We start from the raw sequence: 27,894 nt of genomic DNA on the forward strand, positions 1-27,894 counted from the left end.
TTTGTCGCTGCACTACTGATGTTTTCTTTTGGGAAACCAGCCTTTTTGGGTGTCCCCGTGGTGAAGGGGAAGGTATTTTAAAAGTTGGGTTCGAGCCGGGAGGCCCTGCTGACTCACATGGCAACGGCCCGTGTCGCTCACCAGCTCTGCCTCTCCCCTTGCTTCCTAGACCAATGAGTGGAACAAGAACGATGACCGCCTGCTGCAGGCCGTGGAGAATGGAGATGCAGAGAAGGTGGCCTCGCTGCTGGGCAAGAAGGGGGCCAGCGCCACCAAGCACGACAGTGAGGGCAAGACCGCGTAAGTGGGCAACTCTGCTTTCCACCGATGCTTGTTCGTGGGTTTCAGCGTTTTCCAGGGTCCGTCATATCAGAGGGAAGTCTCGCAAGTGCTTTATGGGGTCTCTGTGAAATGACTCTTGCTTTCCCCACCCCCTGCTCCCATGTTAGAATAAGAAAGAAGAGACTTTCGTCTAGTTCCTTTCTCTTCAAGTTCCAAGTCATGCATTGAACTTTGCCTGGAACAGCTATATTTGCTCTTGAGCATAACTAAAGATTTCAACAGACTACAAAGACCACCAAGGTGGCAACCGATGGGTAGGTGGGAGATGAATTCTATCCTAAGAAACAGAATGAGAGGAAAAATAACTTGTTCTAATATCATCCTCAAACCTTACTGCTTATATTCTTAGTGATTTCTATACCATTTTTCTTAATATAGACTAGTAATGACATGAGTAGAATATTTATTGCTTTAAGATTTGGAATACATGGTACTCTTGTTGGCTATAATTAATACTGTGTATTTGAGTAAATGTGTGTGTGCCCCTGTTGTGTGTTGATTAATTTATACCAGCCTTACATTGTTGGTATACCAACGCGTGCAATGCCTGGTAGTATTGTAGAGCGACCATTGTCTTTGACTTTGGATCCAGATAGACTTCTATGAACTCTATCCCGTGTGATTTGTGTAATCCTTGAAACTCCGCTTCTTTGCTGTAAATGTGTATAATATTATTTGACCACTGGAGTAGTTGTGAGTATAAAAATGAGATACAGATGTAGGTTGCCTTCTGAGCAGGCTCTGAGATTAGAATTTGCATGCAAGGAGTTTCTATAGCCAGAGGTCCCAGGAAGCAACCTAGGTGTCCTTACTATGCATGACTGGGATTCTTTGAGAGAGAGAGAACCAACATTCCAGTTGGTTAGTTCACTTCCCAAATGCCTACCATGGTACCCAGCTGAAGCTGAAGCTGGCAGTTGGAAACTCAGGCTTAGTATCCCATTTGAGTGGGAGGGACCCAAGTACCTGAGCCATCGTTACTATCTCCCAGAGTGTGCATTAGCAGGAAACTAGATCATAAGTGGAGCAAGAAATGGAACCCAGGCAATCCATTATAGGATGTAAGCATCCCGAGAGGCATCATAACCACTGTAAGTAACCACAATGCCCACCTCTTCTGTTTGTGTAAATATTTACTGGAATACAACCATACCAGTTCACGTAAGCATTTTTCATGGCTGTTCCTGCACTCCAAGGGTAGGGTTGAGTAGTTACAGTGCATACCAGATGGCTCACGAGCCAAAAACATTCACTCTGTGGTCCTTTACAGAAGTCTGCTTCCCCTAGGTTTAGAGTACGCCTCGGGGTTATCCCGCCCAGGGGATAGGGAAACTGAGGCACCCATCCCCATCTCCTGTTTCTCAGAGGTTGAGCGCTGCTCCTGGAGGCCAGGAAAGGTCCTCATGGAGATGGGAGGAGTAACTGCTGCCATAGGTGGTCTTTGGAAAGAGCTGGTCCAGTTCCCAGAACATAGTAGGCGCTGGGTAAATCCCGTTTCCTTCCCTTCTCATCAGTGGTTCTCAGTGCTAGTTTTAGAAACTAGTGATGGTGGCTGGCGCCGTGGCTCAACAGGCTAATCCTCCGCCTTGCGGCGCTGGCACACCAGGTTCTAGTCTCAGTCGGGGCGCCAGATTCTGTCCCGGTTGCCCCTCTTCCAGGCCAGCTCTCTGCTGTGGCCAGGGAGTGCAGTGGAGGATGGCCCAAGTGCTTGGGCCCTGCACCCCATGGGAGACCAGGAGAAGCACCTGGCTCCTGCCTTCGGATCAGCGTGGTGCGCCAGCCTCAGTGCGCCGGCCATGGTGGCCATTGGAGGGTGAACCAACAGCAAAGGAAGACCTTTCTCCTTGTCTCTCTGTCTCTCTGTCTCTCTCACTGTCCACTCTGCCTGTCAAAAAAAAAAAAAAAAAAGAAACTAGTGATGGTATGACGGACCACCCCAGAGCTTGAGTCACTTGCCCCGTGGGGAGCTCCAGGAATCAATGCTTTTTGCCTGGAGTGTTTTTGATGGCACACCTGGTGCTTTTGGGCTACTCTTTGTACCACTGTCCAGCTTCTTGATATCTACCCCCAACCCCACTTTGCAGGAGTCTATGCGAGATGACCCTTTCCAGTCATCCTAGAGAAAAGGGAGATAGGTGTTTCTGGTCGTGTGTATCCAAGACAGTGCTCACCAAAAAGAAGATAGACAATTTAGGTCAGCGAATTAGCCACAGTTGTGATCAACATAACCAATTATGTGCCTTTTCATAGATATTTGTTGTGTGTAGAAAAAGATGACCAGAGTCCTATTTTCTCTTGGTTTCATTTTAATAAAACAAATATAACATTAAACTTACCATTTTCATGACTTTAAAGAATACATTTTGGTGGCATTTAGTACACTCACTGAGTTACTAATGGTATCACTGCGGAGTTTTAGAACTTTTTCATCATCTCAAAAGGAACCCTTGTACCCACTCTGCAGTCACTTCTCAACCTCCTACCTCCTCTCCCAGGCAACCACTCATCTGCTTTGTACCTCTGTGGATTTGCCTGTTCTGGAAATATCTTATAAATGGAATCATATAATATGTGGCCTTCTGTCTCTAGCTTCTTTCACTGAGCATAATGTTTTCAAGGTTCATCCGTGATGTAGCATATTCTGTTCTCTTTAATGGTAAAAATGCATAAACTGGTTACAGAAAAATCACCGCCTCTATTTTGCAGATCACAAAACTAAGGCCCCCGAAACACAGCTTTCCCAGAATTAACTGCAGAAATAGTGTTAACACCCCGACCACTGCACCTAGAGGGGTACAGGAGCACATCAAGAAGTTCATGGAAAATAGCTTTAAAAGGCTTTTTGAGGGGGTGCGAAGACTTTAAAATCCTTGCATAGTTTTCTCATCATCCACATTTTCCATGAACTTTTTGCTTCCTAAAAACCTGAGGCAGCCCTGTCTACGCTCTGTGGGGCTTCGTGTTGCAGGATGTGATTGCTGCTGCTGTGGCCCAGGAGCCATCACAGGAGCCTGTACCATACTGTTTGAACTGCCAGCCTCCGATACTGTGGGATACATAGGCCTTTTTTTTCCTTTATAAAGCTAACCTGCCTCGCGTATTTTATTATAGCAGCAAAAAGCTAATGCACGCGCCTTTCAAGGAGCAAATAGTTGACTTGTACAAAGGTAACTTCGGGAAGTTTGTGGAGGGCTGGGTGTTTGGCCTTGTGGTGAGGACACAGGCCGGGATGCTCTTGTCCCACATTGGAGTACTTGAGATTGACTTCCAGGTCCAGCTCCTGATCTCCGCTTCTGGCTAATGCAGACCCTGGCAGGCTGCAAGTGGTGGCTCAGGCCATTTGAGTTCTTGTCGCTCATATGAGGAATTTGCATTTAGTTCCCAGCTCCTGATTTTGGCCTCAAGTGTTGTGGGCATTTGGGGGGTGAACAAATGGTGGGAGGCATTCTCTCTCTCTCTCTCTCTCTCTCCCCCTCTCCTTCTCCCTCTCCCCCTCCCTCCCCTTCTCCCCCACTTCCCTTTTCCCCTCCTCCCCCCTCCCCCCACTCCCCTTCCTTTCCTCCCTTCCTCCCTTCCTTCCTCCTTCCCTTTGCCTCTCTTTTTCTTCCTCCTTCTCAAAAGACAAAAGAAAAATGTTAAAATGTTCATTGAAAATACCATGAATTATCTTTAAGTCATTGCTCCATGAACTTTTTGAAGGACTCATATATATGGAAAGGTAGAAGAATTAATGAAAAGTGAAAAGAGAAGATAATTATTTTCCAGAGAAGGATTTTCCATAAGTAATCATCTGTCAACATTTGATTTTTCTGCTTAGAATGTTCCTTTTGATGATTATTAACTGATAAAGATTAGAATTTACTTTTTAAAGATATCATGGAAGTAAGCCTTATCTGGCGTCATGATTTCATTCAGGTGATCGGAGCATTCAGACTGAGGTGGGGCTGTGGGATTCTGTGTAGTCTTTCTTGTCTGTTCGTTCCCATGTCACAGTGCAAGGACAAGGGTTCAGTGCCGAGTGAGGCCCGCGCAGTGTCACTGCTTTGGCTTCAGCCTTATCATCTCTGGAAACCTGCCCTTCTGCTCTGTGGTTGGGGTAATCTGCGCGTTCCTGGCAGAGTGTCCACCTGTCTATGGCACACTCAAAGATTTCTTTTCAAGTAGTGGAGGCTTCTCTGTTGTTGCTGTCCTTTCCCTGGGTGCTGGGTTTGGTAGCAGATGGGCTCGCACCTTCCCAGGAGCCGCCCTGAATCTGGAACAGCCCAGGGCTGGGCTTGCGTCTCTGCTGCTGGAGCTCCTGGCTGACCCAGCCCATGGAGCTTGCAGGGTTGATCGGTGTTGGTGGGCGTGTTGTAGAACTGTTGTGTCCCTCCCTAAGTGGTAAGGGACTCTTTGCACACTCTTGAAAATGAAGTCCTTGACAGTACTTGGCCTCATTTTCTGCCTGCTCATTAGGATTTGCCTTTTGTTTTATGCAGGTCCATATCCAATGACACTAGAGGCCTATTGTCTAGCGAGCTTTAGATGGTGATGAGGATGATGATCCATTTTATAGTTTTGCTGAGGATTCAGTAATTGCCTGCTGGCCTAGAGCCCTGATTTTAGCTCCTAAGGTCTCTCTCTGCCACTGTGCTGATCTACATGTTCGATCCTGTTTGCATTCTTCTCGGGGAGGGGCTGGCCCTGCCCTCAGGGAAGACCATGCCTGTTTGTCCAGATTCTGTGTCCAGTTCAAAGTGCCTTCCGCCCTGGTTTTCGTGGTCCTTTGTGGCCTTTTCTTCTCTTTCACTTACTTGAATCTTGATTTAGAGCTTGTTGTATTCTGTTGTATTGAAAGATCAGGAACCAAAACAGAAAAACAGACAAACCTGTGTTTTCCAAAAGACTTGAATACCATGTAACATATTAAGCTCCCTATGGAGGAAGATCACAGATTTTTTTTCCCCAGTGTTGTATTGGTTTTTCCCATTATTCTGGGCACAAGTGAGGCAGCTTTCAATCAGTATTCCTGGACCTGACTTCGCAGTGTGGGTCTTACAGAGAAGTCACTCTGTTTCTGCTGATGATATCTTACAGTTAAATTACCTGGAGGGTGAATTAACAGGGATTCGGGAGGAAAAGGGCTCTTCTGGGGGATGTCACACCTGATGCTGCTCTCAAAGCTTCCAGAGCAGTTGAAATAAAGAAATACCCAGCCTTGACTGCCTGCAGAACCGGATGGCCCAGCAATTCCCAAGAACGTGGTGTCAGAGCCCCCATGGTGGCAGGCTTCTCCAGACCAGCGGTCGCCCAAGGTCAATGACCAGGACGGGTGGTTCGGTCATTCCTTAGACACTTCAGCTTCTTCCCGGGCTATTTCCTTTCAGGAAGTGTCAGAAGGTTCCCTCCCTCCCTGACTGATCGTAATGGGTTTAAAAGAAAATTGAATGACTGGAATTCATTTAGGAGAGAGTAACAGAAGGGTGGCGTCTGGGCTGAGAGGAGAGAGCAGGGCAGAGCCTTCTAGCCACGGGCTGTGTTTCTGCAGTCAGCTCGGCTTGCCCCTGCCCCTGCGCCTGCCCCTGCCCCTGCCCCTGCGCCTGCCCCTGCGCCTGCCCCATCTGCTCGCTTTCCAGGGGCGATGTGAGGAAATGGGAGGATGTCAGTTCCCTGAATAATCTCTCGCTGTAGAAAGCTAATTGTTTCAAGATGGTTTCCCCTGTGTCTCGGTGTGCCTTTAATTAAAAGTGTGTGTGTTTGTCTTATGAACAACCAGACTAAATAAAAGCACTGCTGGGATTGTAGCAGTTGAACCCGTATCACCAGGCATGTGTGTAGACCTTAAAAAAATATACAGGCACACACACACACACATACGGAGATATATGAGTATATATAGCATTTCATGTAACCTGCATTTCAGCAACCTGCTCTTTTTGGCTTTGAAAGCAAGAACTTGTGAGCGTATTTTTAGATGACTCTGTAGAGATTCAATATAAGTGGGGGAGGCCTTGAACTCTGTAAATCAGTACAATACTGGGTGTTTCTGGCTGGTGGCTTGCTGCACTTTCTCTCTTCCTGTTTTCTCAGAATAGGGATGTGTTATTTAATACCAGCCGTCCAGCCTTGGAAATCAAGTCCTATCACCTGATCAGTTTTCTCCAGTTTCTCTCACCTATAGCTGCCAAAGTAATGTGCCAGAAACCACTACAAGCTGTATGTGTAGTTTCAGCCTCTTTGCTTTCCTGCAGAATGGCTGCATCTTTCCTACGACCTGCTGACGTGTGTCAGGGTGAAAAACTGAAATAGGAATACTATAGCCCCTCTGTTTTGGGTCACATAGATTTTTGAAGGCAACGTAACCTCTGCTCACACCCAGTGTTTGTGTTTTATAAATCTGCTGGTCAGGAGGCACTCCCTGGAACTGAAATGCTCCAGTCGGTTGTAGGCCAGATACAAAAAAGGAGGAAGTATGATCCTTGTCTAAGAGATGCATTGCAATTGCTTGGGAAGACAAAAACCAATGGAGATACTGGAGAGTAATTAATTGCTAAGCTGTAAGATCTGGCAGCTGGTGAGATGCTTTCTGCCTGAGGTGTGACGTGCTGTAGCCTTGAAGAATCGATCAGTAGGGCTTGTGTGGGTGCAGGGAGGAGGACAAAGTAGGTAGCAGCATGAACAGAGGCCAACCCAAAGTGAAAAACACTGATCCTGTGGCCTTGTTTCTCTCCCTTCTTAGAGAACTTATCATAGGGAAAAGTGTTTGGCTTAGTGGTTAAGATGCCCACATCCACATCAAAGTGCCTGCCTCCAGCTCTTGAGTCCAGCTTCTTAACACTGCAAATCCTGGGGTGCGGCAGTGATGGCTCGAGTAATTGAGTTCCTGCTACCCGTGTGGGAGATTGGAATTGAGTTCTTGACTCCCAGCTCTGGCCTTGGCCTGCTGCAGGCCGTTGTGGGTAAGTGGGGAGTAAACCAGCATTTGCAAGCTCTTTTTCTCTCTGTCTGTATGAACATATCACAGCGGTTCAAGTTCAGGGTCCCAATAGACACCCAGTCATTGGTTCTGTAGAGAAGGGAGAGGTTTCCCTGTTTCCCCCTTAGTACTTATGGGGGCACGTTGGCTGGATCTAGAAACCCAATCAATAGAAGCAGTAATTAGCAAGAGAAAAAGCATAGACGTTTTATTGAATTTACAGGTACATGGGGAGCCCCACGACAGAGTGAGTCTGAAGAGGGGACCCAAGCACGATGCTTTTTAGGCCAAGAACAACCAATTTGTGAAGAAGTGAAAGAACAGATGGATTACCTGGGCTAGGGCAGCAGATTCTAGTGATGTTACTAAGAGATATATTGAGGGGAGAAAGATAGGGGGAGTTTTTCAAAAAGTTCATGGAAATGCAGTTTGTAAATAAAACTATCCCTGGATTGATTGATTGATTTCTACCTCCCTCCCTCCCTCCCTTCCTTCCTTCTTTTCATAAACTTGTCTCTTAATTGTACTTACCACGAGCTCAGTGAGGTTCCTTCATAGAAGTTAGCGGCAGATAAAAGTTACATCACAGAGTTCGTTTATTCAGATTCGATGCAGCCACAGTTACTACTCTGGCGATCAAGGCTGTTTTCTGGCCTTGGGAGGGAAGGATATCCCTCCCAGAAGAGTATGACTGACTGTGTGTGGGAAAGACAGGCCGAATGGGCATTTCTGAAATTACAGCTTCTCAAATGATTGTGGCTTGAAATAATCAATACACCAGTTTGGCATATTTTGATCTACTATGGTTTTTTTTAAAGATTCATTTATTTGAAAGGGTTATGGAAGGAGAGAGAGAGAGAGAGAGAGAGAGAGAATCTTCCATCTGCTGGCTCACTCCCCAAATGGCCACAATAGCCAGAGCTGGGCCAATCAGAAACAAGGAGCCAGGATATGGGTGCAGGAGTCTCTGATATGGGTGCAGGGGCCAAAGCACTTGGTGCTTTCCCCAGACCATTAGCAGGGAGCTGGATTGGAAGCAAAGCAACCAGGACTCGACCCAGTGCCCATGTCAGATGCTGGCACTGCAGACGATGGCTTTAACCTGCTGTACCACAGTGCTGGCCCCTACTGTGTTCTTTTTTTTTTTTTTTTTTTTTTGACAGGCAGAGTGGACAGTGAGAGAGACAGAGAGAAAGGTCTTCCTTTTCTGTTGGTCCACCCTCCAATGGCCGCCGCGGCCGGCGCACCGCGCTGATCCGAAGCCAGGAGCCAGGTGCTTCTCCTGGTCTCCCATAGGGTGCAGGGCCCAAGCACTTGGGCCATCCTCCACTGCCTTCCCAGGCCACAGCAGAGAGCTGGCCTGGAAGAGGGGCAACCAGGACAGAATCCGGCGCCCCGATCGGAACTAGAACCCCGTGTGCCAGCGCCGCAAGACGGAGGATTAGCCTATTGAGCCACGGCGCCGGCAACCCTACTATGTTCTTAACTCCTTTAGTTCTCCACTCAGATCCCTGTAGAATGAATTGACCAACGGTGAAAAATGCTGAGTACCACTCCTAGACATTCTGGTTTAATTAGTGTGGGCTGCAGTCTGGGAATGGGTTATTTTTAAAACACTCAGGAGATTTCAATGGTTAGTCCAACCTGACAACTAGTGAGCTGGACATTCCACAGTGATACCCTACATTTCCCAGCTCCTAGTTTCCTGACAGGTGCTATGTCCTAGCTATGGTTTGAACAAGATGTGGCTCCTGAACTCATGCAAATGTTTAAATGTTTAACAGTACTAAGGGGGGGGGGGCCGGCACTGTGGCTCAATGGGTTACAGCCCTGGCCTGAAATGCCGGCATCCCATATGGGATCTACTTCTAGTCCCGACTGCTTCTCTTCCAATCCAGCTCTCTGCTATGGCCTGGGAAAGCCTGGGAAAGCACTAGAAGATGTTCTTGGGCCCCTGCACCCCTGTGGGAGACCAGGAGAAGCTCCTGGCTCCTGGCTTCGGATCTGCTCAGCTCTGGCCATTGCAGCTATTTGGGGAGTGAACCAACAGATGGAATACATTAAAAAAAAAAAAAAAAAAGCAGACACTGCTTGTGCACAGATATTTTTATGAGAGCTGAATTTTGGCTTGAAGTAACGTATAGTCAAAGTAACATAATTCTTGTGGGTTTTAAAATTTATTTCAAATTTTATAGCAGGTACATGAAAATTACATGGACTGATGGAGTACCATGTGGTGTTTCAGTACATGTATACATTGTGTAATGTTCATTGTGACTCCTCAGACATACAGCAAGTATGTATAATGAAAATATTTAAATCCCTGTCCTCTAGTTTTTGTAAATATACGTATATATTTATAGGGAAATATACAGTATATTATCTGTAGTCACCCTGGAGCTTCTTATTCCTATTTAATTGTGTAGTACCCATTAATCAACCTTTCCCCAGCACTCTCTACCCATGTGTCCCTCTGGCCTCTGCTAGCCACCATTATACTTCTTTAAAAAATATAGTTTGTACTTTATTTGAAAGGCAGAGAGAGAGAAAGAGAGAGAGCAAGCGAGTGAGCGAACCAGCCAGCCAAAGATGTTCCATCTGCTGCTTCACTCCCCAAATGCCCGCAAGATCTGGGCATTGGCACTCCATCTGAGTGGTAGGGACCCAGGAACTGAGGCCGTCACCTGCTGCCTCCTGGGGTGGATTGGAAGAGGAGGAGCCAGGACTAGAGCCAAGCATTCCTATATGGGATGCTGGTGTCTTACCTGCACCTTGACTGCTGTGCCAAACACGGAGTTCTAAGCTTTGAACTTCTATAACATTTCCTTGTTTTTAGGTTCTAAATATGAGTGAGATAAGGCAATAAGTATCTATTTTTAGTTTATTTCACTAATGACCTGTAATTCCATCAGTTGTTGCAAATGGCACAATTTCATCATTTTTAGGGCTGAATAATATTCCATTCTGTGTGTATACCACCTTCTTCTTTGTTCATCAGTGGAAAGGACACTTAGGCTGTTTCCATTTCTTGGCTATTGTGAGTGGAATGTGCTGCAGTACGCATGGGAGTTCGGATGTCTCTTTGACAGATCAGTTTCCTTTCACTTTGATGTATACCCCGTAGTTGGATTGTTGGATCTTATGATAGTTCTGTTTCTTTTAAAAAAAAATTTTGAAGAACATCCGTACTGTTTTTCACAATGGCAGTACTGATTTACATTCCCACTAATAGTGTACAAGCCTTTGCTTTTCTCCGTATTCTCATCAGCATTTATTATCTTTTGTCTTTTTTTTATAGCAGTCAGTGTAGCTGCAGTGAAGTGGCATCTCATTGTTGTTTTGGTTTACATTGTCCTGATACTGAATTCTTTTAAATGTGACTGATGGCCATTTGCATGCCTTCCTTTGAAAAATATTCATATCTGATGCCCATTTTGTGACTGGATTTTTGTTGTTGTTATTGAGCTCTTTGAGTTCCATATATATTCTAGTTATTAGACCCTTGTCAGATATCTAACCTCCAAATGTTTTCTCCAGTTTTTGTAAGTTTTCTCTTCACTCTGTTGATCATTTCCTTTGCTGTGTAGAAGCTCTTTGATGAGATGCCATTTGTCTATTTTTGCTTTTGTTTCCTGTGCTTTTGGGATCTGATCCAAAAAAAATGCTTACCCATTTCAGTGCCCTGAAGCATTTCCTCTAGGTCTTAAAAGTGGTTTCAAGTCCTGCATTTAGGTCTTTCCCCCATTTTGAGTTGATTTTTGTACATGGTGAGAAATAGGGCTCTAGTTTCACTTTTTCGCATGTGTATATCCAGTCTTCCCAGCACCATTTATTACAAGGACTGTTCTTGTTCCAATGCATATTCTTAGCACTCTTGTCAAAGATCAGTTGGCAGTGCTCGGCATGGGTTTATTTCTTGGATCGCTGTTCTGTCCCATTGGTCTATGGATCTGTTTTTATGCTGACACAGGCTGTTTTAATTACTAAAGTTTGAAATTAATATATTTCAAAGTCAGGTAGTATAATGGTTACTGCTTTATTCCTTTTGCTCAAGATTGCTTTGTCATTTGGAATCTTTTGCAGTTCCATATTTTAGTAATCTTTAATCTGTGAAAAATATTATCGGTATTTTGATAGTGATTACATTGAATCTGTAAATTGTTTTATGTAGTGTGGTCATTTTAATGATATTAGTTCTTCTAATACATGAACACAGAATATCTCTATTTTTTGTGTGTGTCCTCTCCAATTTTTTTCATCAATGATTTACAGTTTTTATTATAGTGCTCTTTCATCTCTTTAAATTTATTTTTGGGTATTTTATATTTTTTGTAGCTATTGAAAATGAGTTTGATTTCTTTTTCAGAAAATTTGCTTTTGAGGCCAGCGCCATGGCTTAACAGGCTAATCCTCTACCTTGCGGCACCGGCACACCGGGTTCTAGTCCCGGTTGGGGCGCCGGATTCTATCCCGGTTGCCTCTCTTCCAGGCCAGCTCTCTGCTATGGCCCGGAAAGGCAGTGGAGGATGGCCCAAGTCCTTGGGTCCTGCACCCGCATAGGAGACCAGGAGAAGCACCTGGCTCCTGGCTTCGGATCAGTGCGATGCGCTGGCCGCAGTGCGCCAGCCGCAGCGGCCATTGGAGGGTAAACCAACAGCAAAGGAAGACCTTTCTCTCTGTCTCTCTCTCTCACTATCCACTCTGCCTGTCAGAAAAAAAAAAGAAAGAAAGAAAATTTGCTTTTGGTGTGTAACAATGTTGCTGAGTTTGATTTTTGCACATTGACTGTATTCTGCAACTTTGCTGAATTTGCTTATTGGTTCCAAAAATATTTTGAAGTCTTTGGGGATTTCCAAATATACGATTTTGTCATCTGCAAACAGGGATAAGTTGACTTTCTCTTTTTCAGTTTGAGTGCTCTTTCTTTCTTTCTGTTGTCCAATTTCTCTGGTTAGCACTTCAGTACTATGTTGAATGAAAGTGGTGAAGTGGACATCCTTGTCTTGTTCCAGATCTTAGAGAAAAAAACCTTCAGCTTTCAACTTTTCTACATTCAGTGTAATGTTAGCTATTGTGGGAAATATCCTCACCTGTCCACTGGAGATGGAATTGAACTGGGAAAGTGCAGTGAAAAGGAGACTTCATTAACAGTCTTGCAAGGTTGGGTGTCTGATGAGCAGGCACGCCCCGAGCAGTTACAGCAGGCAGTTTATATCCTAGCATGCAGGTCCCTCCCCGGGTTCCTCATTGGCCGAGTACTATAGAGAGTACTATATTTCCATAGCCTAAGTTACAAAGTTACCTTCTCCCTTCCTTTTCTAATTTCCTCTTGTGAGTTGACTATTCCCTAACATTGTTTGCCTATTGAGTTTTGCTACATCTGCATGTCAGCTAACAGAATGGACCACCAGACATTTTCTTAGAGCTGTTGTCTTGTTATTTGCTGACTTATTTATAATGAGGTAGGCTCCTTCTATATCTAGTTTGTAAAGATTTTTAATCATGAGGGGTTGTTGCATTTTATCAAAGCCCTTTCCTCCATCTATTCGAATGATGCTGTATGTTGGTTTATCCTTTATTCTGTCAGTGTGGTGTGTATCAGATATATTGATTTGCATAAGTTGAACCATCCTACATCCCTGGGATGACTCCCACTTGATCATGATGATGATCTTTTTAATGTGCTATAACCTAAGGTTTTAAATGGAAAAAAACAGCCTTTTATATTAAAAGTGGACATATCTTATTATGGAATTGTGTTTTAGAAGGCTTATAACCACAATAGGAGTGAAAATTGAGGAGCACATATTTGGAAATCAGGAATGACACTGATTAAAATATTGGTTGAGTCACAAAACTTCATTTTAAAGCTCTTTTCAAAGTTGGGTTGTATATATTGAAAGTGAGGGATTGTAGATGCTCTTAGGAGTAGTTGTTCAGGATCAACACTCTCTGGCTTTGCCCCTCCCTCTGTCCTCTGGCCATTGCCCTCTGCTGGCTGGCCCTGCCCTGCCTTCGTGTGGAGGTCAGGAGGGCCTGGGAAGCCTGCATCTCTGTGATAGAGAGCAGAGCAGGGGAGGGTGGGGATGGGCTCAGCGCACACAGACAGTGATCTGCACCCACTCAGCCACTGACACAAGCGAGGGCATGTAGGAGCACAAGGTTCTCACGCTGAGCAGCACCACACGGTTCAGGGGTTGACGTACAGGATCTCAGGCCTGTGCCTGTCTTTTAGAGACGTGCATGCCTTCTTACCTCTGCCCTAGCTTCCTCCAACGCCACCATCAGCACACATCCTGCTGGGTCTTGTGTGTCATTTTCAAAGTCCAGTTTGCTTCTCTTTCCTAAAACCTCTAATTTCAAAGTGGGTGAGCTCTCTCCACTACCTCTGTTAAGTCAGCTAGGATTTGATGAATATTAGTTACATAAGTGATTTTTTTTTATCCCTGTTATTATACTATTGAGGCTAGAGCCCATGCTTTCCTAATTAATGTGAGAGGAATTATTTTTTATTATGTTGTATCTAGTGCCCCAGTACTGGCCTAAAGGTATTCATCTGTGTCATCCATTTAGCAAATGGTTCATCATTCTCCTTTTATTATTTTTAAAGAATTATTTATTTAAAGGAAGAATTACAGAGAAAAGGAAAGACGGGGAGTGGGGGGAGATAGCTTCCATCTGCTGGTTCGCTTTCCAAATGGTGCAGTGGCTAGGTCTGCACCAGGGTGAAGCCAGGAGTATGGAGCTCTACCCGGGTCTCTCATGTGGGTGCAGGGGCCCAAGGACTTGGGACATCTTCCACTGCTTTCCCAGGACATTAGCAGGGAGCTGGATGAGAAGCAGAGCTCAAACCAGTGCCCATATAGGATGCCGGCATTGTAGGCGACGGCTTAACCCACTGTGCCACAACACCACCTTCACTCCTTTTAAAGACCTTGTTATTTACCCTCAGATATATCTCATCTGATGTTCTCCATCTCCCTGGATATATCTGCAAGAAGAAAAATGTGAATCAGAAAAATTGGGGAATTAGTATAAAAAAAAAACCCACCTGTTCCAGGTTGTAGGTACTGGAGTTTCAAGATGTATCAGTGAATACAACACAGAGCAATCATTTGCCTAATGGCGATTTCATAATGGCCAAGTACTCTTTCCAGCCCGTGTTTATGAAACCCGACAATCCCTCCAAGAAAGAAGAGCTAACGGTCATGTTCAGTTTCATGAAAGTTGATGGCAGAAGCCGTAGAAGGATTTCAAGTCCTAATCGCGGTAGCTGCTGTCTTGGTTTTGGGAATACTGAAGGGGTGAAGGAGTCAAGACTGAGGTTGGAGGGAGTAACGTTTTCTATGAATGAGTGTGCCTGAAAAGTTGGTCTCCTAAGAATGGCCTTGTGGGTTTGTACGTTTCAGGAACTTTGCCCACTGTAGCATATGGACTTTTGAGTTCAAGTTCTCAGGTTAAGAACCTTGAGACAGACCCCAGGCTTGTCCTGGGTGTTGATTTCAGGCAGGCGTGCAAACGTGTCCAGTGGTTGTGTTGGAAATGAAACCTCTGTCCCAAGCTGCTTCAGTGCTAGGATTGCACTCCCATCTGTTTGAGAGCATGGGTAACCCTAACATGCCCCAGTGAGAAGTCTGGGTTTGTTTGCCAAAACACCTACATTTTTTTAAGTTTAAACTCTGCCTTTTCTTTTTCTTTTCTTTTCTTTTCTTTTTTTTTCTTTTTTTTTCTTTTTTTTTTTTTTTACAGGCAGAGTTATAGACAGTGAGAGAGAGAGAAAGGTCTTCCTTCCATTGGTTCACTCCCCAAATGGCCACCATGGCTGATGCTGCACCGATCTGGAGCCAGGAGCTTCTTCCTGGTCTCCCATGCGGGTACAGGGGCCCAAGCACCTGGGCCATCCTCCACTGCCTTCCCGGGCCGCAGCAGAGAGCTGGACTGGAAGAGGAGCCACCGGGACTAGAACCTGGCACCCAAATGGGATGCCAGTGCCACAGGCGGAGGATTAACCAAGTGAGCCACGGCGCTGGCCCTAAACTTTGCCTTTTTAAAAAGCAGTACAACGATGAGGTGTGCACTTCTCACAGCTTGTGACATGATTTAACAAATGGTGTCATTTCTCAGTAGAGTGGTGAACAGCCAGCCCTTGGGGGCCGATGTCTAGGGCTGGAATTCCAGACTCTGCTGCTTGGTAGTTCTGGGCCCTTTGGTAAGTTATCTTCACTGTGTCTCAGTTTTGTCCTCTGTAAAATGGGGACCATAGTAGTTTGATCACCTCCTGCAGTCCCTATTGGCTTGTTGTGTGGACAATGATGAGTTAAAACAGGTTGAGCTGCCCCTCTGACACCAGCATCCCATATTAAAGTGCCCATTTGAGTCCTGGCTGCTCTGTTTCTGATCCAGCTTCCTGCCAGTGCACCTGGGGGGAAGAAGAAGATGGCCCAGGTACCCAGGCCCCAGCCACCCACGTGGGAGACCCAGATTGTGTTCGTTGTGCCTCTTCGGTCATTTGGGGAGTGAACCAGCAGATGCAAGATTTCTCTCTATCTGTGTTTCTCCTTCTCTGACACTCTGCCTTGCAGCTAAATGCATAAATCTTAACAAAACAGAAACCACCAGAAGATGGGCCTAGTATATAGTATTTTAAGCAATTCACTGTTATTATTACTGATGCTAGCAATTATTTAATTATTGCTTCGTGGCCTTTTGGCTAAGATCAAGTGTAGCTGTTATTTAATTGCCTTAAGTGTGGTCTAGAAGTGAGGGGGTGGACGTTAAATGATGGGGACAGTGACCAACGTGGTACCCAGTCTCCTTCCGTCTGTTCCCAGTACAACCCCCCACACACCCGCACTGTTCTTCTGCTGCTGGCTCCACTGTCATGCACTCAGACCGCCACCCAGCTGCTGTGTGAGGCTTCTAGGGACGTCCATCAAGGGGAAAGAAATGAAAGAAAGTGCCCTGCCAAACTTCCGCTCTGAAACCTTGGGATCTTGCCAAGGGACATTCCAAATACCAATAAGCATCACAGGGATCAAAGTCACTTTCTGTAAATCTTGGGGCTGCTTCCTCGGGCCCTGTAGTTACAACTTTGTTGAACGGCCCCGGCTGAGTTTTATAAGCAAAGTTAAACATCCCCGATTATAAAGAAACATGAAACGGTGTCGATTTCCTTTTTTGTGGAACATATCCACGCGGTTGTTTTAAGGCTAAAGGGGATTATGTTTTCAAAAGAATGTTGAGACAATGGGGGCCTTGGCGAACATGATGATGTGAGGCTTGGAGGCTTGGAGCTTGTCCTCAGTCGGTCTAGGGCGCCCATTCTAAGCTTTCCTGTGTGAGCACCGTCAGCTGCAGCACGGGTAAATGCAGCTTAGGAGTCCACAGCCTGGAGCTGGGGTCTGAGAGCCTGAGTTTCTAACAGTCTCCTTCCTGGTCCAGGCCCCACTCTTTGTGGACAGCCAGGACTTAGGTGCCAGAAGTGCTAGGGCTTCAGCTACATCAGAATCTGGGTAGAATCTGCACATACTTGGCCAGTGGCCAGGGGCCGTATCACTGAGTCTGGGGTTAGAGGAGTAGATAAAAGGTTTTTCTGCTTCTCTCACCTCCACATAATCCTTGACCTTTCTAAATGAAGAGATAAGCAGATAAGCAAACAAAATCTTTCATAAAATACCATGTGGTATAGACATCTCAGTGACATTCCTTGTCTCTGAAAAGAAAAGCTGCACTTTTTAATTAGAAGTAAAAGCCTGTGCAGAGCTAAAGCCAAAAAATGTTTGTAATTGGCTCTGTGTTCACTCTTTTATATTCCAGTAGGGAAATTTTCAGCTGATACTTAACTGAAATAGCTACTTCAAAGGCCTTATTAAGAAAGACTTCAATCTTTTGTCTCTAGACATTTTAGGCTGTAATTAAAATTCTCATCTCTTAAATTAAAATTTATCAGACAATAGCAAGTCTTGGCTAGGATGTGGACAAATTGGAAACCTCTTATGGTTTTTTTTAATTAATTTATTTATTTGAAAGTTAGAGTTACACAGAGAGAGGAGAGGCAGAGAGAGAGAGAGGTCTTCTGTCCACTGGTTCACCCCCCAATTGGCCGCAACGGCCGGAGCTGCGCCAATCCGAAGCCAGGAGCCAGGAGCCTCCTCCAGGTCTCCCACGCAGGTGCAGGGGCCCAAGGACTTCGGTCATCTTCTACTGCTTTCCCAGGCCATAGCAGAGAGCTCGATGGGAAGTGGAGCAGCCAGGTCTTGAACCTGTGCCCATGTGGGATGCCAGCGCTTCAGACCAGAGCATGAACCCATTGCGCCATAGCACCAGCCTCGTATGTTGTTGATAGAGATGTAAAATGGTGCAAAGACTTTGGAAAACAGTGTAGCATTTCCTCAGAAGGCCAAATGTTAGTGGCAGGTGTTTAACCTAGCGGTTAGGGCACCTTTATTCCATTTTGGAGTGGCTCTGTTAGACACCCAGCTCCAGTGCCTTCCAGCTTCCTATTAGTGCAGAACCTGGAAGGCAGCAGCCACAGCGGTGATGCCTCAAGTTGGTGGGTTCCTGCCACTCACTTGGAAGAAGCAGTTGGAATTCCTAGGTTCCAGCTTTAGCCCTACCAAACCCCAGCCATTGTGGGTACTTGGACAGTGAACTAGCAGATGGGAGCTCTCTCTATCTGCCCGCTTCTGTTTGTTTCTCTGCCCCACAAATAAGACTGCAGATGTCTATTAAAAAATGATTGTGATTCAATTGAGCAGTTGCAGTCCTAGATGTACTCTATACTCTCTGGAATCGAAATCTACATCTGCACAAGCACTTGCTGGAGTAATCAAAAGTAGAAAGAACTCAGATGTCCATCCACTAATGAACGGATAAACAGAATGCAGTATACCCATACAATGGAACACTATTTAGGAAGGAAGCACTGATCCATACTACATGAGTGAACCTTGAAGCCAGACACAAAGGACCACTTAATGTAGAATCCCAGCTTTAGAAGATTCCAGAAGAGGATTATCCTTAGAGACAGAAAGTAGATTAGTGATTGCCAGGGATTAAGGAGACGGGGAAATAGGTACTGACTGCTAGTGGATATGGGGATGTTTTTCAGGTAATGAAAATGTCCCAGGATTAGATCATGAGGTAGATTGTACAACTTGGCAAATATAGTAAACCTAAGTGTATTGTTACATTTTTAAAAAGATTTTATTTATTTGAGAAGTAGAGCCACAGATAGAGAGAGGGAGAGACAGAGAGAGAGAGGTCTTCCATCTGCTGGTTTACTCCCCAAATGGCTGCAATGGCCAGATCTGGGCCAATGAGGAACCAGGAGCTTCTTCCAAGTCTCGCATGCAGGTGCAGGGGCCCAAGAACTTAGGCCATCTTCCACTACATTCCCAGGCCGTAAGCAGAGAGCTGGATCAGAAGAGGATTAGTGCCTGCCCCCTGGCAAAGTTTTAAAAGGTCCTGTTCCTGAACAGGTGGCTTTCTCTTTCTCTCCATCTCCTAATCTCTCTGTCTCTTTCTGTCTCTGGATCTCTCTCTTAGGCTCTCCTTCTTCCTCTTTTCCTCTTCCATCCAGTCTGTTGAGTTTCTTCTAATAAGCCCTTTCCCTTAAAAACAAACAAACAAACAAACAAACAAATAAAAAACAGGAATAGCCAGGACTCAAACTGGTACCCGTATGGGATGCCAGCATTGCAGGCAGAGGCTTAACCTTCCACACCACAGTGCTAGCCCATGAATTATTACATTTGTGAACCACATCTTTGGTCTTAATTTGTTTCAATAGATCATATTTCGACACAATATATTGCTTTTAATGGTTTATCCCAACGTTTTTCAGTTGAGCACTATTGTTCTCTTGGGCTGGATTGATAGTCTTTTTTTCTGGGGAACCGTCCTGTGCATTGTGGGATGTTTGGCAGCCTCTTTGGCCCCTACACATTAGATACCGGCAGAATCCCTGTAGTTTTAATGTCCCCTAGTCAGTAAAGGGAAATGTCTCTGGTTATTGCCACATGGCACTGGGGAACAGGGTGCAAAGCTACCCAATCTGAGACTTCTGGTTTACCTATACTCTTCTTAATAAAACCTGGCACTTCGCTTTATTCACCACTGTTTCTCAGTGCTTAGAACAGTGTTGGACAAATACCTTAGTATTATAATATCATATGTATTTAGCTAGAATAGCATCAGTGCTTATAACAAAGCAAGTATAGAAATAGAAAACTACCCCATACTTAGGCTAGTTCCGATGGCCTGCTACAAACGTTGTTAAGAACATTGTGGGGCTGGTGCTGTTGCAGAGTGGGCTAAGCCACTACTTATGATGCCAGCATCCTATCTCTAAGTGCTGGTTTGAGTCCCAGCTGCTTTTCTTCCAATCCAGCTCCCTGCTACTATGTCTGGGAAAAGCAGCAGATGATGGCTCAAGTACTTGGGCCACTGGCACCCACGAGAGAAACCTGGATGGAGTTCTGGGCTTAGCCCAGCTACCACCATTGCATCCATTTGGGAAATGAACCAGCAGGTAGAAGATCTCTCTTAAGCAGTGTTCTTTTGGCCATGACATAGGTTATTAGTGGGCACCAGTTATGCACTTGAATAGTCACCTGCTGACTCAGGGCACCAAGTGCTCCTTTAGCCTTGGTGACACCATGCATGCCAGCCACCTGCCACCCAGACAGTAGGTGACCCCAGCTTATCAGTCACAGGGACTATCCTCACAGAGTCCCTGCCCGAGAAAGGAAATCTACTCTGACATCTACAAATCCAGGTTCTGTCACTGATTGGTCCTGCTTTTCCACTTAAGGAAAGCCAGCTTTCCATCTGAGTGTCTTATTAAAATTTGGCTTTGCCTCTGACTCAGAGTCAGAGGTCAAAGGTAATCCCCTGCTTTGGGGGCCCTCAGTCCCACGAAAGGTGCTCGAAGGTGAGCAGCTCGCACCTGATCTCTGCACAAGCGCGGGCTTGGATGGGTTTTGTCATCTTTGTCTACAACTTTGCTTCCCTTCAGTGCAAATACATACAGCTTGTGTGCCCTCTTCTCTCCTTCTCCTCCCCCAGGCACCTGCTCACATGTTTCAGTTTGGAAGCAGTGGTGGCTCTGACTTAACTTCTGCTGGCCTGTCCTTTCTGCATAGGGAGACACTTCCTTGCATTAAGCAGCATGTCACAGACTGTGCCTGCTGGGTGTGGGTGGGGCCACAGTAGTTGGTACTGCTCTTCTCGTTTCTGCTTCTCTCATGCAAGGGGCCCAGGAATCAGGACTCATATCCACATCTTTGCACAGGCTGTGTCCTCTGCCCCTCTTCTGTTTTCCTAGCTAAATCCCTGAGGCCTCCCTCGAAGACCCCAAAAAGCCTTCCTTTTACCCATTTCTACCCCCAAGAACAGGGCTGTATTCTGGGTTACCATTTATATTGGTGCAATCAAAAAGCGTTTTGTGGTCTGGCGTTGTGGCATAGTGAATAAAGTACACTGCCTACAACACCAGCGTCTAAATGGTTTGAGAGCCTGCTACTCCACTTTAAATCCAGCTCCCTGTTAATGCACCTGGGAAAGCAGCAGAGGATGGCCCTAGTGCCTGGCCCCTGTACCCACATGGGAGACCTGGAAGAAGCTCCTGGCTCCTGGCTCCTGGCTTCGTCTGGCCGTTACAGCCATTTTGGTAGTGAACTAGCAGATGGAAGATCTCTGTCTGTCTCTCTTTCTCTCCCTTTCTCGCTGTAACTCTGCCTTTCAAAGAAAAAAATCCTTAAAAAACAGTTGTTGATAGTTTTTGAGTGATTCCTGCAAGCTTTACATTTTGCTAAGTGCTTTAACACATAATTTGTTTATTCCTCACAGTCCACTGTACAGATGTGGAAACTGTCCAAGATCATACACTGGTAAAAGGCAAAGTCAAAATTCAATCCTAGTTAATAGGGCCCTTTAAAGGTTCCATATATTACCTCCCTAATATTATGCTTCTTGTTAATGCTTTCTCATCTATCTGTTTTTGCCTCTCCTCTGAACTTTAATAAATTAATAATGTTGGAAGATTTGTTACCATTTCAACATCACAGGAGCATTAGGAATATGCAACAGATTTCATGAAGTTAAAGCCTTAAGGTTAAAAAAGGAAAACTTTAAGGTGATTGGATATCCAAATTAAACACACAGAAGTAGTAACAGCAAAGTGCTTTCCCACCTCGCCATTCTGTGCAGTCCTGTTTACTCCACTGCTGATGAATAATTTCTTTATGGCCTGGGCCAGGGAAATGAGAGGAAGAGAAATATAAAGGCAGAACTCCCGTAGCTTTGTCTTTGTGGGAAATAAGCACAATGACCCAACTCTTTTTGTTGGTAGCTGGTTGTTCAAGTGTAAGACACCGAGATTGGACGTAGAAGTCTAAGTCTAGTCATAGAAAGGAGATGGGTTGGTAGGGGTTGCTGAGCCAGTTCATTATCTAATGTGGGTCTTCCTTGCTCTGCATTGTCACACCTTTCATAGAAACAAGACAGAGGTAAGCCAGTACACTGACCCTTTTTTTGGCAATTGATGATACCAACTTTTTCAGGTCATAGACACTTTATTCCAAGTTGAGTACTAAAGTGATTTTCTGGCTAAAGTTGTATGGCAGTGACATATTATTAGATAAGGGGTAGGCTGTTTTAAGAAGTTAATGAGATTGTTCAATAGACAGCAAAATAACTATGCCTTGATAGTTATTCTTTCCTATTTTGTATTTTATTTTTTATTTATTTACTTATTAGAACATCATAGTTAGGGAGAGTTAGAAAGAAAGAGGAGAGAGAGGAGAGAGATCTTCCATCCTTTGGTTTACTCCTCAGATGGCTGCAACAGTCATGGTTAGAACAGGCCAAAGCCGGCCAGCGCCGCGGCTCACTAGGCTAATCCTCCGCCTTGCGGTGCCGGCACACCGGGTTCTAGTCCCGGTTGGGGTGCCGGATTCTATCCCGGTTGCCCCTCTTCCAGGCCAGCTCTCTGCTGTGGCCCGGGAGTGCAGTGGAGGATGGCCCAATTGCTTGGGCCCTGCACCCGCATGGGAGACCAGGAGAAGCACCTGGCTCCTGGCTTCGGATCAGCGAGATGCGCCGGCCGCAGCGGCCATTGGAGTGTGAACCAACGGCAAAAAGGAAGACCTTTCTCTCTCTCTCTCTCTCTCTCTCACTATCCACTCTGCCTGTCAAAAAAATAAATAAATAAATAAAAAATAATAATAAAAAAAAAGAACAGGCCAAAGCCAAGAACCAGAAGATTCATCCAAATCTCTTATGTGGCTGGCAGCAGCCAAGTACCTGAGCCATCTTCCACTGCTTTTCCAGGCCATTAGCAGGGAGCTGGATCAGAAGTGGAGCAACCGGGACATGAACCATTCCCCATATAGGATGCTGGTATCCCAGGCAGTGGCTTTACCCACTATGATGTAATGCCAGCATGTAACATGTAGCTTGCAGATTTTTAATTAGTGAATATATGAATATATTAGAGTAGAGTCCTTCCTCTGTATCCATGGGGGATTGGTTCCAGGGTCCCCTGCAGATACCACACTTTGAGGATGCTTTAGTACCTTGTGTGAAATGACATAGTTTTTGGAATATAACCTATGTACATTCTTCAGTATACTTCAAGTCATCTCTAGATTACTTATAATACCTAATACAGTGTAAATACTATATAAATAGTTATCATACTATATTATTTATTTAAGGAATAAGGCAAGAAAAAAAGTCTGTTAATTCAGCACAAACTCAGTTCTTTTTAAGTAGTTCTGATCTGTTGGTCAACCTGGCAGGTAAGGAAGCTGCAGAGATGGAGGGCTGACTGCAGTATATGTGTGGTCTGTGTACTATGTATACACTTACATATAGAGTACATAGTGGTCCTTCTTCAAAGTACTTGGGACCAGAGTGTTTCTGATTTTACAGTTTTTCAGATTGTGGAATATTTGCATAGACTTTACAAATTGAACATCCCTAATCTTGAAAGTCAAAATCCAAAATGATCCAAAACATGTTTTAAAGATTTATTTTATTTGAAAAAGTTACAGAGAGAGAAAGAGGGAAATACAGAGAGAGAGAAAGATCTGTCATCCACTGGTTCACTCCTCAGATGGCTGCAATGGCCAGGGCTGGGCCAGGCCAAAGCCAGGTGCCAGCGCTTCATCCAGATCTCCCACGTGTATGGCAGGGCCCAAACACTTGGGCCGTCATCTGCTGTTTTCCCCAGGCCATCAGCATGGTGCTGGATTGGAAGTGGAGCAGTCAGGACATGAACCCATTCCCATATAGGATGCTGGTGTTGCAGACTGTGGCTTTACCCAGTATGCCACAACACTGGCCCTCAAAAATCCAAAGCTTTTTGAACATTTCATTGGTGTTCAAACACTTTTGGATTTTGGAGCATCTAGATTTCAGATTTGGGAGATAGTTTTTCTTTAATGCCTTACTGAAAAACCCTTGTTATTCTGCACAGTATGTTCATAGAACTTAGACTTTCTCAGTTTTATACCATAGTTGTAACATATTAATGAGAGCTATATCAGTGATTATGATAAAATTGACTATGTTGGAGTCAGCCTCAAGTAGCATGAATGAAATCTCAGCATGGTGGCAGAGTTCAGCACCTGACGCAACTCTGTGTTTTCTGAGAGTATTGGTTATGTTTTACAAATGACAGGGGCAGTTGAACTGGTAAGATATATGTGTGGGTTTGTTCACTTGTTTGCTGTTTGGCTTTGTTTTTATTGTGATAGTTTGTGAATCCATGTGTGTGTGTGTGCCCATATTTGGATGGATAGTGGTTATTGTCTCAAAATCCGAATTTTATCATTTCTTTATTGCATAGTAGGGTATTGTAAATTGTACACTGGCTTTCATTTAAGTTGGTTATTTTTCTTACCCTTGGAGAGGTGTATTCTTTTTTTTTTTTTTTAAAGTATGTATTTGAAAGGTGGAGTGCCACAGAGAAAATGAGAGACAGAGATTTTGATGTGCTGGTTTACTCCCAAATGGCTGCATTGGCCAAGACTGGGCAAGAGAGAGAGAGAGAGAGAGAGAGAGAGAGAGATCTTCCATCCGCTGGTTCACTCCCCCAGATGTCTGCAATGGCCAGAGCTGCATTGATCCAAATCCAGGAGCCAAGAGCTCCCTCCAGGTCTCCTCCATGGGTGCAGAGGCTCAAGGACTTGGGCCATCTTCTATTTATTTTCCAGGCCATAACAGAGCTGGATCAGAAGTGGAGCAGCTAGGACTTGAACCTTGCCCATATGGGATGCTGGCACTGCAGGTAGCGGCTTTACTTGTTATGCTGCAGCGCCAGCCCTTAAAAACAAATCCTTAAATTATTTTTAAATTAAAAAACCCTGAATTTGCTCTTATAAATACTCAACTATATATAATCTGCTGTAGGTGATTGCTCACAAAGAACCAACCCTAATATCATTCAGAGTCTCTTTAGAAGACTCTGCATGTGTGAGCCCTGGACTGTGCTCTTATCCCATCATCTCCTGGAAGCATCTCATGAGTCAAACCCAACCAGAAGCCAAAGGTCAAAGCAGTCTGTTGGGTGCAGCCCATTATTGGAAGACTGCTTCCTGGGCATAGACCTTGGGATGAGGGTAAAGGGTAGCAAGGAGGAGACCCAGCAGCCCCCAGAGCAGACTCACATGTTGTGTTTCTTGGTTTTGCTCCCACTTCCCAGAAACGCACCCTCTGCAGGAAGGAGCAGTGAGGCATATGGAGTTCCTTGTGCCTCTGGAAAAATGAATCAGAAACTTGTGACTAAATGATCAGCTAGTTCCCTTGTGTATGTCTTGAGTTTTCCCCATGCTGTGTGTATTAGATAGCAGAGCAGCAGCTTGAAATTTGAGTCTTCTTGGAAAAAACATTTTGAAATCATGTTTAATTTGATCATGTGAAGTAAGAATGGTTTTACAAGCCCAAAATATATTAGGTGTGTGCATTATAAAATTACAAGACTGAGGATCTGGCTGTATGTATTTACATTTATATTTGGTTCACTTTATTTATAAGGACAGAAATTGCTGAAGCTTTTTGTAAAATATATGAGAAGAAAGTTATGAATTTGGAAAAGAATATTTTTTTTCTTATAAGGATGTAAACATCCTCTAGGAAAATAGAGTCCCCAGAAAGAAGAAAAAAGATCGATTTCCTGACCAAGTCCTGAGCAAAACAAAACCACACATAACAATTTATGAAAACATAGGCAGTGAAGCCTTGATTAACTGGGTCCCTCAATAAAATGCATCCCACTCATCAAAGATGTCAATTTGAGATGACAAGCAGGGCTTCTTTTTTTTTTTTTAAGAGGTGAGTGGGGGGAGAAGGAGAAAGAGAAAGAAGAGAGAAAGAGAGGTCTTCATCCGCTGGTTCACTCCCCAATTGGCCGCAATGGCCAGAGCTGTGCTGGTCCGAAGCCAGGGGCTAGGAGCTTCTTCCGGGTCTCCCATGCCGGTGCAGGGGCCCAAGGACTTGGGCCATCTTCCTTGCTTTCAGAATCGTAACCAGGGAATCGTTTGGTGCTGTGAGGGATGGACAAGCCTCCATCCACAGCTCCCTTCAGGGCTCCAAAAACTTTATTGCCAGTAGTAGTTCTGGCAAGGACTGCATCTAAATAGCAGGTGAAGGCACCAGGTTGACCATCAGTGCTTTCCACATTGTATTCATCGCCAGTCACCTCCACTTGGCCTTCATAGACCTTGTCCATGCCAAACCTGTTGAGAGGCCTGTGAGCTAGCAGCAGGCCAGTACAGTATGCTGCAGCATCAGTGGTCAGGCCAATTATTATTTTGGCAGTTCATGTGCATAACTGTGCAGACTATCATATCACCTTCTATACAGGCATAGCAATCTGACAAATGATATCTCTATTAGTTACACAAACTATCATCCTGTATTTGAGTGCGATGTACTTATTTTTATCCTGATCACCAAGCGTTTCCAAGCATAGTAATCAGTTTTACCCTCTCGCCATCTTTGAAACTTCACTTGGTATCTCTTAAAGGAGGCCTTGTTCTTAACAACTTTAACAAACCCCATCCTGCGGAACAGAGACCCGCGACCGCGGCTCAACACAGACCTGCTTAGATACTTTTGATTTAGATCTCCTCTCGTCATAGGTGATAGCAAAATGAACAGCTTAGAAATCAACACATAAATATTAAGAAAAAGAGATAAATATTAATCAGTTTGAAAGCTTAGTAAACCAGGGATATTTTGATCACTATCCCTAAAAGTAGAGTTCAGTAATTCAGGCTCTAATTGATATATTCTTAAGAACAACTAGTTTTGGTATGTATATTCATACTAAAGCTGGGGAAATTTTCAAAACTTTCCACCAGGATTAGTAAAAATAAAAGATTTACTACTTAAAGGTGAACTTTACTTATTGTGAAATTAAGTTACCCCGACCATGCTGAAAGGCAGAGGTCCTGTTTTACTGCTTCTTTGAGAGATTCTTTGGGTTCAGCCACATTTAATTAGGAATTCCATTCCCAAATCATTCCATGTAATCAAAGTTTCACTGTAACGTGAAACCACCTTCAAAGTAGATTTGGACTGTAAACAGGCATTACACATAGATTGCTGCACAAATATAGAAATAGTTGGGGTGATCAGAGCCAGGCTGGCTATCATAATAGAAAGTTAGAGCCAGAGGAGACATTAGAAATCGTTTGACTCAATCCCCACATGTTACAACAAAGCAAATGTAGGCAGAAAGAGGTGAAACTCACTCCCCTGCAACACATGCATAATTGCGTTATCTGTCTCCCACACTGACTTGGGCTGAAGTATCAGCTGTTGTGTTTTCTAGCTGGGCATGATGCTGGGCTCCAGCACAGATCTACCATGTGTGAAAATATTGCCAGGGCATTAATTCAGAGGTTTGGACACCAAGGAGCTACACGGCAGATAGCCTGAGGACAGCTCCCTAGTGTAGGCCTGAGGCAGGAGGGGAACCTGAAGGCCCCTTACCCTCTCTACAGTAATGAGACTGAGAGAAGGGAAGGCTTCGATAACCGGCACCTGCCCAAAGCTTGTGGCCATCTCAGCCTCTCGGCCTGACTGCTTAGTGGGTTTGTGCTTTGCTTTTTTCTGTTTGTAGAAGTCTCCTTCATCCCGGGATATGCAGGGGCAATTGGCCTGGCTCTGGGGTGTTGGTCCTTCTTTTAATGGCTAGCCCAAAGATGCTGAGCGCAATTTGTACTCCCAAGTGGCATTGAGTTCTGGAGCCAGACTATGAGCATTTTCTAATGCTGATTTGCAGCTGGGAGTAGACTCATGTATCTAATGGAGACAGTAATAGGACTTACCTTTAAAGGCTGTAATGAAGGGAGATAATGTATAAAGATAAGATGCTTGGCAGGCCAGCACTGTGATGCAACAGGTTAAAGCCCAGGTCCGCAGTGCCGGCATCCCACATGGGTACCAGTTCAAGTCCTGGCTGTTCCACTTCCAATCCAGCTTCCTGCTAATGCACCTGGGAAAGCAGCAGAGGATGGCCCAAGTACTTGGGCCCCTGCACCCATGTGGGAGGCCTGGAGGAAGCTCCTGGCTTCCTGGAGGAA

The 27,894-nt window shown here is 44.8% G+C and overlaps 1 protein-coding gene and 1 pseudogene across 1 annotated transcript in view; one reads left to right on the plus strand and one right to left on the minus strand.

The window, feature by feature from the left end:
• Positions 1-27,894, plus strand: part of RAI14 (retinoic acid induced 14) — a 166,389-nt gene that overhangs the window by 97,740 nt on the left and 40,755 nt on the right. Inside the window, 1 exon segment of the mRNA XM_062212436.1 lies at positions 170-300. Within this exon segment, the coding sequence (XP_062068420.1) occupies positions 170-300 (131 nt within the window).
• LOC133774685 (large ribosomal subunit protein uL18-like) lies at positions 14,257-26,380 on the minus strand (annotated as a pseudogene).

The sequence above is a fragment of the Lepus europaeus genome, chromosome 15 (genome assembly GCF_033115175.1).
Source record: "Lepus europaeus isolate LE1 chromosome 15, mLepTim1.pri, whole genome shotgun sequence".
NCBI lineage: Eukaryota > Metazoa > Chordata > Mammalia > Lagomorpha > Leporidae > Lepus > Lepus europaeus.